The sequence below is a fragment of the Pongo abelii genome, chromosome 7 (assembly GCF_028885655.2).
Source record: "Pongo abelii isolate AG06213 chromosome 7, NHGRI_mPonAbe1-v2.0_pri, whole genome shotgun sequence".
Taxonomy (NCBI): Eukaryota; Metazoa; Chordata; class Mammalia; order Primates; family Hominidae; genus Pongo; species Pongo abelii.
Genome location: NC_071992.2, coordinates 117,322,547 through 117,334,922, shown reverse-complemented (window position 1 = coordinate 117,334,922; position 12,376 = coordinate 117,322,547). Strand labels below are relative to the sequence as shown.

General features: G+C 43.4%; 1 protein-coding gene and 1 pseudogene across 1 annotated transcript; one reads left to right on the top strand and one right to left on the bottom strand.

Annotated features, from left to right (window-relative positions):
- Nucleotides 1-2,084: 2,084 nt before the first annotated feature.
- LOC100459663 (putative nascent polypeptide-associated complex subunit alpha-like protein) lies at nt 2,085-2,882 on the bottom strand. The gene has a single exon (XM_054518704.2). The coding sequence runs from the start codon at nt 2,842-2,844 to the stop codon at nt 2,446-2,448; it is 399 nt and encodes a 132-aa protein (XP_054374679.1). The 5' UTR covers nt 2,845-2,882; the 3' UTR covers nt 2,085-2,445.
- Nucleotides 2,883-4,718: 1,836 nt separating this feature from the next.
- LOC100461136 (double homeobox protein A-like) lies at nt 4,719-5,332 on the top strand (annotated as a pseudogene).
- Nucleotides 5,333-12,376: the final 7,044 nt, after the last annotated feature.

Below are 12,376 nucleotides of genomic sequence, written 5' to 3'. Positions count from 1 at the left end.
GTTTTAAAAGCCCATGCAATTGTCAGTTATCATTATTTATAGTTGGAAAGGAGAACAAAGATAACATCAATGGAAAACTGAAAGATGAGACTGGATTCAAAGTTGGAGACCCTGGTGCAGAGAGGGAAGGGGAGAGCATGTCACAATTGCTCAGAGGGGACATAATGAAGATGAGAAGGAGACTAATACTCAGAAATGGGCCATCAAGAGTGTGCGAGGCTTCAGAAATATCAAGTGGGTTAAGCAATGACGGAAAGTGTTAGATTTAAGAGCAATGCTCACACTCAATTTTCTAGGAATGTTTGATTGGTCATCAGTAGTCTAGTTGGGGAAGCATGGAACAGGAACGTATCTGTCTCCTTTTCCACTATGGACCCTGTGCCTAAGAAGCTGCTGGTACCCAGGGAGCACCTAGCAACTATTTATTATTGTCGAATAATTCTTAGGTGTTTGAAAGCAACGTGTATACTTTATTGTCACTAATGAAGACAATTATTGAAGTAGTATGTTGGAAAATTTGTCTGCTACTGACCTCTGCCACACACCTGTGAACACACTCATCTACCTACCCATGCTCTATCCAGCCTGGTTGCTGACTACAAACAGAATTACTTCCCTAGCATCTTGGAAGTTGTTTTTCCTATACACACAACCTAGAAGGAAATCTCTAAGCCTATCCCTATACTTTTTTTATTTGTTTTGTTTTGTTTTGTTTTAGTAGAGACGGGGTTTCACCATGCTGGCTAGGCTGGTCTCGAACTCCTGACCTCGTGATTTGCTCGCCTCAGCCTCCCAAAGTGTTGGGATTACAGGTGTGAGCCACCACGCCTGGCCCTCCCATACTTCTTTAAGGCCCGTATACCTCTTTGAACACTGATTATTCCTGAAAGAGTATGCAAATGAACCACTAATAAGATGGCATGCTTCTGAATTTAATCAGGAAAGGGTAAACACATGTTATAGAATTAGATTAAAGATCTAAACACACATTTTGAGGGATACACTCATAGGATATTGAAGGCAGAGGAATTGTTTCCAAATAAAACAGCCTCCTTTGAAGTGAGAGTACATCAAAGCAAGTTCTTCTTACCTTTAGGAATGTAGGCTTCTTATAAATTTACATGGCCACTTGGATGGGTGATCAGGGCATAATTTCCCCTTCCCATTTTGACCTATTTGGGTTGACATTTAGTGCATCACCACACAATGATTTATCTATCTCCCCACTAGACTATGAATTTTTTTAGGGTAGGGACTTTTTCTTTAATCTCTGGTTCCCTACCACATTGCAAATGACCTGTTGCTTGGGAGACACTAAAAGGATATTGAAGGAAAGGAGAAGAGCAAAGAAAGGGAGGGGAGGAGAATGGAATGGAGTCCAGTTAGACTCATGGTGCTCATTCAGAGTTGTCAAAACACTCAATTCCTGTTGGCCTTGAGGGAGCTTCCTGACTCCCAGAGCACTGCGGGATAGTGAGAAATAGGTAAAATTTGGAATCAGGAGACTTGGGTTTGTGTCCTAGTTATGCCATTTCATGTATGTGTGTCCTTAGATGAGGCATTTAACCCCCAACCCTCAATATCGTCTTCTGTAGACTGAGGATTATTATGTCTACCTTAAAGAGATCTTGAGTAATTAAATGAAATAAAATATGTGAAAGCATTCAGCTTTTTTTTTTTTTTTTTTGAGACAGAGTCTCACTCTGTCACCCAGGCTGGAGTGCAGTGGTGCAATCTCAGCTCACTGCAACCTCCGCCTTCTGGACTCAAGTGATTCTCCTGCCTCAGCCTCCTGAGTAACTGGGATTACAGGTGTGCACCACCACGCCCAGCTAATTTTTGTATTTTTAGTAGAGACAGGGTTTCACCATGTTGGCCAGGCTGGTCTCGAACTCATGACCTCAGGTGATCTGCCTGCCTTGGCCTCCCAAAGTGCTAAGATTCAGGCATGAGCCGCCGCACCCAGCAAGCATTCAGCAAATTTTTAAATGCCATTTAATTGTTACCTACCATTATTATTACCCTGAAATCAGAGCCATCTTCCACTGAACTCTCTTTTCTGTTTAATTTGACAAAATACTGTCTTTTTTTTTCATCCAACCAGAAGCCATAACTTTATTTATGATAGAAACAGTACAAATTTCAAACCAAGCTGCAGTTACTCCTCTGAGACACCAAAAAAAAGTTGCTTTCAGATGGTTATACTGTTAATTCCATAATAGCGTTTACAATATCATTACTGTTCTTCAGGGCTCAGACTGCCTTTGCTCCTCACACATTTGCTTGTGACATGACCAATTCTATGTCCTTAACTTCTACACCTGTTTCATCGATCTCTTCCTCCTCACTCTCCTCTTGTACAGTTGGAGTCTGTGTGTTTTCTTGAGTGTTTGAGACAGCTTCACCTTGAACTTTGAATTTCTCAGCAGCTGCTAGTTGTGCTTGCTAAGATAAATCTTCGATCTTGGCTTCCCCCAAAACTATGTAGGTATCCGAAGCAGGGCTCTTGTAGACATCTGGTTTTGTGATGACAAACAGGATATTCTTAGATTTCCGGATAGTGACTCTAGTAACTCCTGTTACCTGTTGAAGACCCAGTTTGAACATAGCCTTCCGTGCCTTCTTTTCACTCCCCCTCTGTTTTGCTTTACTGACTGGTTCTTCATCAATTTCAGCAGCTACGGCCAGCTGGACTTGTTGTGTGGTTACCTGGGTGGAATCCTGTTCTTCAGGCTCTGGTACTGACTCATCACTGTCAGATTCTGTTCCAGACCCTGTCTCAGCCTGGGGCTGCAGCAACTCCTGCTCTATAGCAGGGACGGTTTCTGTGGCTTCACCGGGCATTTTGTGGAGGGAATGTGGAATCAAGATGGCGGCAGAAAGAGAGCGAGCGAGAGCGTGACCCACGTCTGTTGCAGAAGGAAGCCTGGCGCCCAAAACACTGTCTTTTGTTAGAATACTTTAAAGAAGGGGGGAAAGTCTGATTTTAAATTCATTTTCTCTTCTTGTTCTCAGGATTTCGGTAAAGTGTATTGGATGGTTATCATTTTTAAAAAACTGAGAGCAACAGTGATTCCAATCAAAGGTTTGCTATTGGCCTCCAGTTAAATCAGAACCACTTGAGAACTTTATAAAATACAGATTCCCAAGTCCCAATTCCGAGGACCTCAATTCAGTTGTCCTTGAGTGGGGATGGGGAAGCCTGTAGCTTAAAAAGCCGCCCAGCTGAGTCTGATGAGAAATCAGGCTAGGAAACCTGGACAGGCTCCTTTTTCCTTTTAAAACTGTCAGCACCTGTAATCGGAGCACCTTGGGAGGCCGAGGTGGGCAGATCACTTGAGGTCAGGAGTTCGAGACCAGCCTGGCCAACATGGTGAAACCTCGTCTCTACTTAAAAATACAAAAAAATTAGCCAGGCATGGTGGCACATGCCTGTAATCCCAGCTACTCGGGAGGCTGAGGCAGGAGAATCACTTGAACCTGTAAGGCAGAGGTTGCAGTGAGCTGAGATCATGCCACTGCACTCCAGCCTGGGCAACAGAGTGAGACTCTGTCTCAAAAACAAACAAACAAAAAACTGTCAGAAAAGCTCCAAGTTCAGGCAAGAGAGTTTATGAATATGCCCCTTCTACCTGGTTATCAGCTGAATAAACCCTCACATGCTATGAGGGTTCATGGCATTCAAACTTGTTGTTTGAAACTAGCAATGTTATAGAAATGCCAGCCTCAGCCTGAGCATGCCTTTTCTGTAACAAATTCACAGGTAGGCACATGCACCTAAAATCAAAGCTCTGGAGCTAGAGTGGGCAATACAGGATTAGTAGGGCTTTCCGAAAAAACATTTTGATCTCTTTTGTCTTATTTCCTCAGCTTCAGGAGAAAATGGCATAAGGCGTACCTCTGTTTTACAGGGATTTATTATGATTATCATTATTATTATTTATTTCACTATTGTTTTAGAGACAGGGTCTCACTTTGTCACCCAGGCTGGAGTCCAGTGGTATGATCATAGTTCACTGCAGCCTCAAACTCCTGGGCTCAAGCAATTCTTCTGCCTCAGCCTCCTGAGTAGCTGGGACTACAGGCATGCACCACCACACCTGACATACAGGGATGTTTTGACCTGAAAATGAATGTGAAAAAGTAATGGTGATTTGAACTTTTTGGAAAAACTCCTCTGCCTCATCATCTTTGGGCTCAGGGTATCTCCAGAGTTACCATTCAGCACAAATCTTATAAAAATTGAAATTCTACATTTCTATTCCAATTCCACTGGGACTCATGCATGGCTGGTGGTAAATTGGTACAACCACTTCAGAAAACTGTTGAGTAGTATCTAGCAAAGCTAAACATTTGCATACCCTATTTTGCTCCTATGCACCCAACAGAAATGTTTACAATGTTTACCAAAAGTCATGTACTAGATGTGCATAGTACTAATTATAATAGCTCAAAACTGAAATTACCCAAATGACCATGTACAGTAGAATGGATAAATAAATTGTAATACATTTGCACAGAATACCATACAAAAAAGAAAATGCATTATCTATAATTACATGCAAAATTAGATGAATTTCACAAGCATGAGTTTGAATGAAAAGCTAGCAGGAAACAGTCAATACTGCACTTACATAAAGTACAAAACTGGCAAAACTAAGAAGTTGAGATTATGGGTCTCCCAGACAGTAGTTCAGCTTCCAGGACTCTCTTCCAGCATGACCAAAGACACCTCCTCACACAAGATGGTAGCAACAAACTATAGGTGCAGTCGCACCAAACTCACAGATCTATTGAAAATCCTCACCAATACCTTCGATCAAAAACCTTGCTCAGGTTATTCTACCAAACAAAAACTTGCTTTATAAATCAATACAGAAGAGTCAAAAATCCAAATTTGGTTTCAGAATTGAAGAGCTAGGCACAGATTCCAGAAAAGACCAGAACCAGAGACTTTAGAATCAAGCCAGAGCCATGGACAAGATCAACCTGGTGCAGAGTTTCAAAGTAGAGAAGCCAGACAGTGTTGTACCACCTACAGCACCTCTCAATTATGCACTCTCATCAAGGCATTTTTGAAAAACCCATACCTTAGGATTGATTCCAGGAAACAACTTGCTAAAGAAATTAGTGTTCCAGAGTCAAGAGTCCAAATTTGGTTCCAAAATCAAAGATCTGGATTTCATCTCCAGAGAAAAAGGGAACCTGTTATGTCCTTAGAACAAGAAGACCAGGGGCAAGATTTCTGAGAGACTTTCAAGGTACAGAAGATACACAGAATGGCACCGCCCTCACTAGCAACTCTCATTTCTCTAGAGCCAGAACACGGTGAACACAGTCAAGTTCAGTGTATTTCATATTATCAATTCGGGCCCCAATTGATAGTCTTCCTGGGAGACAGGAAATTCGGCCTTCTCATAGTCTTCCTGGGAGATAGGAAAGGACTTGGCCAGGTGTGGTGACTCACAGTTGCAATCCCAGCACTCTGGGAGGCTGAGGCAGGAAGATTGCTTGAGCCCAGGAGTTTGAAACCAGCCTGGGCAACATAGGAAGACCCTGTCTCTACTATCAAAAATGAAATAAATAAAAAGGACTATAGGAGGCAGAGATAGGTACAGGAGGCACCACACTACCCTACTGACACAGCCTGGATCCAGAGTTCAGCAGACCTGAGACAATGAAAATAAACTTAGTAATAATAATAATAATAAAAAGATTATGGTTATCCTTGGGGAGGAGGTAGGGGGTTAGTGATTGTAAGAAGATATGAGGGGCACTTCTGGGGCACTAATATATTGTATACTGATTTTTTTCCCCTTTTTTATTTTTTAAATGTTTGTAGATACACAGTAAGTGTATAAGATTCTGTTTCTTGATCTGAGTGACGGTTATACAAGAATGTTTAGTTTAAAAATTAATTGAGTTGTATATTTATGATTTCTGCACTTTCCATGCATATTACACTTCAATTAAAAGTTGAAATCTAAGCATGCTCCTCAAAAAAAGAAAAAAAAGTTGAAATCAACTCCAAGAGTGCATATCCAAAGTGTAGCTGATGATGCTCAACAAGGGAAAACTGACATTTATTTATAGCAGGACTCACTTTCTTTTAAATTATTTTATTATTTATTATTTTTTAAAGATGTGCTCTTGCTCTGTCACCTGGGCTGGAGTGCAGTGTAGCGATCATACCTCACTGCAGCCTTGAACTGGTCCTCCTGCCTCAGCCTCCCGAGTAGCTGAGAATACAGGCATGCACCACCACACCTGGCTAGTCTCTTTCTTTTTAAAGATGCTGGGAAGAGCCCCCATGCTGTAACCTCTGAACAGTTTTCCCAGCTGAATATTTTGGTTGTCTTTAAAGAAGTCTGATCAAAAAAAAAAAAAAAAAAGCCCATTAGGTGTATTTTACAAAGGCTTCCTGAGCTGATAATGTAATTCAACTATGCCTTCTGAAATGAAGGAGAACATTTCCTCCATATCCATAGAAACTTCCTTTTCTCCTTAAAACATGCCTTGAACAGAGCTTGAGAAGAAATGTGTTAACCTGGCCTGTAAGGTTAACTGGTTTGCTGAGTGAGGTGTTCAGAAACTAACACACACAAAAAAATCATTTGAAAAAGTATGGCATTGTTGCTGTGTGTGTGCTTTTAAAAATTCCTTCTTAAAATGGCTTTCTTTTAAGCCAGGCATGGTCATGTGCGCCTGTAGTCCCAGCTGCTCTGGAGGCTGAGCGGGGAGGATCATTTGAGCCCAGCTGTTCGAGTCCAGCCTGGGCAACATAAAGAGACTCCCATCTCTAAGACAAACCAAAAAAGAATGTTTTAAACGGCCTTATTTTTTAATGAAACTTTACATGTTCATTTTTAAGTCAATCAATACAGAAAACTAAAGAGCAGGAACCAGTATCTTAAATAAAAATCACCCTGGATGCCACCTCCCTAAGTAACTATTATTAGCATTCAGTGACTCTCATTCCAATAATTCTCTAGGCATAGATAGGAATTATTTTGTAAACATGGGGAAATTTTAAACAAAAAGCAAATCATAAAGGAAAATCACTTGCGTAATCTCCATTTATCTCTTAGAGGATGAAGGAGAGAGAACTTTTACTTCTACAGACTATAAAATAGCCTCTTTCTGGTCTCTCCTTTGATGAGATGAGTGCTCTGATAAGGAAATAGTTGAAATTCTAAGGCAAATAAATAGTGCCTTTCTGATCAGGCATTGGCCTAACTTGGGTGGGAGGTGGGTTGGAAATGAGAGGAACCACGTGTAGTTGGTTTGATCATGGTGGGACTTTCTGAAAGGAGCCATTCACATGGAATCAAGACGTAGACCCACCACAGAGCAAAGGAGAGAGAAGGTGTGGCCCAGGGTTATTAACAAAGCAACCACTGCCAGGGTGCCTGAGCAGATGAACACACAGGAAAAGGAAGATGGGGAGGTGACTAAGATAGTGATTGGAAGATTTGAAAAATGATCCCAGACCCGATCAAAGGAAAAAAATTGAACAGAATAGTGTCATGGGTCTGACTACTTTTCATTAAAATAATTTCAGTTTCTTCTATAACTTTTAAGAGGAGAGCTTTTTGTTTGTTTGTTTGTTTGTTTGTTTTTGAGATGCAGTCTTGCTGTGTCACCCAGGCTGGAGTGCAGTGGTGCAATCTCGGTTCACTGCAACCTCCACCTCCTAGGTCCAAGCGATTCTCCTGCCTCAGCCTCCCCAGTAGCTGGGATTACAGGCGTGCACCACCACACCCAGATAATTTTTGTATTTTTAGTAGAGATGGGGTTTCACAATGTTGGCCAGGCTGGCCTCAAACTCCTGACCTCATGATCCGCCTGCGTCAGCATCCCAAAGTGCTGGGATTACAGGCCTAAGCCACCGCACCCAGCCAAAGAGATCTGTTTGAATCACAGATTAAATGCATTGATTCAGAGATTCTACCTACTTACAAGTAAGCCGAGCCCAAAAATAAGATTTTTATTTGTTGTATGGCTCCTTCTCCAATTGGGTTTTGCAAAATTCTCACAAGATAAGGATTCCTTTAACTGAGGGTTTGGGAGATAGCAAAGTGCCAGTCCTGATCTTTCCAGCAGTCTGTGATGCTCCCTATCTGACCCAGGTGGCAGATGGTGATTCACTGCCTAAGGGAGTCGAAAAGGCTCTGAGACTCAGAAGGAAAAATCCCCGTTCTGCCTTGAAAGTTTTTCAAATGAAAGTTTATATAGATTGAGCCACTAGGACAGAAAGCCCTCAGAGCTTGGTACATCTCTCCTTAGACCTCATTTCCATAATGAAGTCTCAAAATTAATGTGTGTCTTTAGTACCCATTCTTACTGGTTCATAATGGTGGGCCAACCCAAGCCATTAAAACCCCACTGATCGTGAACACGTTTGTTCACAATCAGTTTGTGCCTGCCTTGGTCCACCAGCTTGGCATATACTGGCTTGTTTAATACTCATAACTATAAGGCAAGCACTGTAATTATCCCTATTTTACAGATGAGGATATAGAGGCAAAGAGAAGGTAGGCTGCTTGCCCAGGGTCTCAGAGCTAATGCATGAGGCCTCAAAGGGTATGCTTCGAGCTAAGGGGCTGGTGCCAAAAATCTGATTCATGAAGGCTGGGGGCAATTAATGTTAGAATAGAGACCAATTTTCTTTACAACAATTCCTGGTCCTTGCTGTAAATTCTCAGATTATTTCAAGTGGCCTTGGAAAGTCACAAAATCTCACAGCACACCACCTGCCCCTCTGGAAGTTTATTATATTGGGTGCTGGCCTCCTGATCTTGCACCCCAGTGTGTACTCAGCTTCTATGCAGGAAAGCAAGAGATGTACACATGCATGAGTGTGTGTGTGAATGTGAGTGTGCATGTGTGTGAGTTTGTGAGTGAATAAATGTGTACGTATGTGTGAGTGAAAGTATGAGTGAGTTTATGGGCATGAATTTGTGCACATGGGGGGTTGTAACTGCATGAGTGCATTTGTGAGCATATGTGAGTTATGTATCATGCGTGCATGCATGACTGTATAAATGAAAGTGGGAAACAGTGTGTGAGTGTACCGAGGGTGGACAGGTGTGTGGGTGTATGTGTGAGTGTATCGAGGGTGGAGAGGTGTGTGGGTCTATGCGTGAGGGTACTGAGGGTGGACAGGTGTGTGGGTGTATGCATGAGTGTACCGAGGTTGGACAGGTGTGTGGGTCTATGTGTGAGTGTACCGAGGGTGGATAGGTGTGTGGGTGTATGTGTGAGTGTATCAAGGATGGATAGGTGTGTGTGTGTGTGAGTGTATCGAGGGTGGACAGATGTGTGGGTTATGTGTGAGTGTATCGAGGGTGGACAGGTGTGTGGGTTATGTGTGAGTGTATCGAGGGTGGACAGGTGTGTGGGTGTATGTATGAGTGTATTGAGAGTGTATGTGTGTGTCCGAGTGAATGTGTGAGTGTGCATGTCTGTGTGCCTGATAGTGTGCATGTGTGTGGTTCTGCAAATGTGCATTGTGTGAATGGGCGTGTGGCTGTGTGTCTGAAAGAATGTGTGTGCATATATGCTGCCCACCTTCCTTACCGGCAACAAGATCAGGTGACACAAGAGCTCTGTCCTCTGATGAGAAAGCTTGAGGTAGTTGTCCAAGGACAGCTCTGTGCCACTGGGAGAAGTTGCCAAGTGGCCTCTGAGAGGCATGAGCCCAGCAAACTCACTTGTGCCGCTATAGGCATAGCTCACCGGACCACTCATGCGACTGTGACCCCCTTTTAAAGCCTGTGGGGTTTCCTTTTCTCCTTGATGAATGGAAGTGGTCAGGTCACTGGGATCACATTCCTGCTCTGCCTCCAGACATGAAGGGACTGTGGGCAAGCCACTTCACCTTTCCGGGCCTCACTGTCCCTGTCTGATAAAAGACAGCAGTAATATCCAGCACGAAAGTTTATGGTAATGCTCAAAGAAGCCAATGCATCTAAGAAAAAACCTCACTAGACAATGTACTTTGCACAGTGTATGTTTAATAAATGATGTTGCTGTTGCAATGAACGATGAAAATGTTTTTTGTTTTGGGCCCAAATCAATAGTGGAGCCAGGCACCACAGGAAGTTTGCAAACGCTTTGCATATATCTTATTGTATATCTTAATTATACATTAGGGCACCTTGAAAGCCACTGACAAATGAGGCCCGAGGTTCAGAAAGAGTTAATACACCACAATAGTAACGGCACTCCTCACGGTCACCCAGGAAATCAGCCCTTCGCTTTAGCCAAGGGGAAAGTGGAAAAATCCGTATTATACCACAAACCTAATTTGACCGCTGCAAATGCTGACTGGAGTGAATTAAACCTCTTTCAAATTGAAACACTACACCTGTAACTGTGACTTGATTGCCCAACTTTTTAAGGACCAGAAAAAAATGAAATAAAGAAAGGAACTCTCAGCAGGAAGGCCACGGTGTCACTGAGAACCCAGTCAGAACAATGACGGGGCTGCCTGCTGGGGCCACCTGCCTGAGAGGAGGGAATTGAGTCAATAAAGTCACTAAACAAACAGTGGAGCTTTAGTGTTCTAAATCAGTTTGTACAGTGGTTAAAGCTTGTGGGCCGAGGAACACTGAAAGACTGCACACGTCCTCTATTAAATCTGAGCCAAACTCCTGTGGCAAATGCTTTGTTTACTCATCTCCTTTCTTTGCAAGACGGCTGCCCGTGAGGGTCATGAGCTGAGCTGGTGGAGCAGCGGCCAGAGGACACTGGAGCTTGGGGTGGTGTCTGCACCTTCAGGCCAGCCAACTCCCCTGCCTGCAACAAAGTGTTGGCTGAATGTTCCTCACAAAAGAGGGGCTTAGGGCCCCATAACCCGAATAAAGCAGAAGCCTCAGGTGAAGAGGACAAAATGGAAGAAGAAAAAGGCGTGAAACAGGCTCTGTCAGTTAGAGACAGTCCTGGAAAGTAGCTTTTAAGATTCTTTTTTTTTTTTTTTTTTCGACAGGGCCTCCCTCTGTTACCCAGGCTGGAGTGCAGTGGCACAATCTCAGCTCACTGCAGCCTCAACATCCCGGGCTCAAGCGATCGTCCTACCTTAGCCTCCCAAGTAGCTAGGACTGCAGTCATGCACCACCATGCGCCCCTAATTTTTTGTGTTTTCAGTAGAGACGGAATTTCACCATGTTGCCCAGGCTGATCTCAAACTCCTGATCTCAGGCAATCCACCCGCCTTGGCCTCCCAAAGTGCTGGGATTACAGGCGTGAGCCACCGCATGTGGCTGCCTGTAAGATTCCTGCTCCAGGTAAAAAAAAAAAAAAAAAAAAAAAAAAAAGAGCCCGAGAGGAAGAGAGTGGCTGGAAGTCTGGGTCAGAGGTTCAGGGTCTCCCCTGAAAGCAGAGCTCAGGTCTCAGCCACCCTGTTCCTCTGCTTTCCATCTGTGTGTAGTGCTTAAAAATACCTCCACGTGGCCGGGCGCAGTGGCTCACACCTGTAATCCCAGCATTTTGGGAGGCTGAGGCGTGCAGATCACGAGGTCAGGAGATCGAGACCATCTTGGCTAACACGGTGAAACCCCATCCTTACTAAAACTACAAAAAATTAGCTGGGCGTGGTGGCGGGCGCCTGTAGCCCCAGCTACTCTGGAGGCTGAGGCAGGAGAATGGCGTGATCCTGGGAGGCGGAGCTTGCAGTGAGCCGAAATCGCGCCACTGCAGTCCAGCCTGGGCTACAGAGCGAGACTCCATCTCAAAAAAAAAAAAAAAAAAGACACCTCCACGTTAGCAACACAAAGTCCTTTAGAACTGGAACAAATTAAAATTTTCTATAATTTTTAAAATCTTTTGTAGATATGCAGGCTCACCAAGTTGCCCAGTTTTGAAGTCCTGGGCTCAAACGATCCTCCTGCTTCAACCTCCTAAAGAGCTGGAACTACAGGCATGAGCCACTGTGCCCAGCTGCAAATTTAAATTTTAAAACTCTGGGAATATGTAATATGATCTTAAATGTGATCAACGACAAGATGTGTGTCAATGAATTAACCACATTTATGGCATTCACAAGAGGTAGGTTTGTCATCATGAAAAGCTGGTAATATTTTTGTGGAGATGGGGTGGGGCAGAATGGTTCCCATAATAAGTCCTAACCTCACAACATTTCACATTTTGAAGGCAGTAAGGAAGCTGGGAGGAGAGCAATCAGTGCCAAATTACACAGCTTCCATGCAGGCGCAAGGCACTCTTTTGTAACACTTGGACTTTGTCTTTAGTGCCTTATTTCCCATGGTGCACCTGTCTCTCATTCTCATAACAGGAAGGAGGGTATTCTGGGGCTGAGACACAAGTGGATCATGAGAAGTAAGAGGCTATCAGTCTTTTCCATGCCCAACTACCT

Excerpts from the sequence above, each read along its gene's own strand:
- LOC100459663 (XM_054518704.2), bottom strand. The coding sequence starts at position 2,844 with ATGCCCGGTGAAGCCACAGAAACCGTCCCTGCTATAGAGCAGGAGTTG.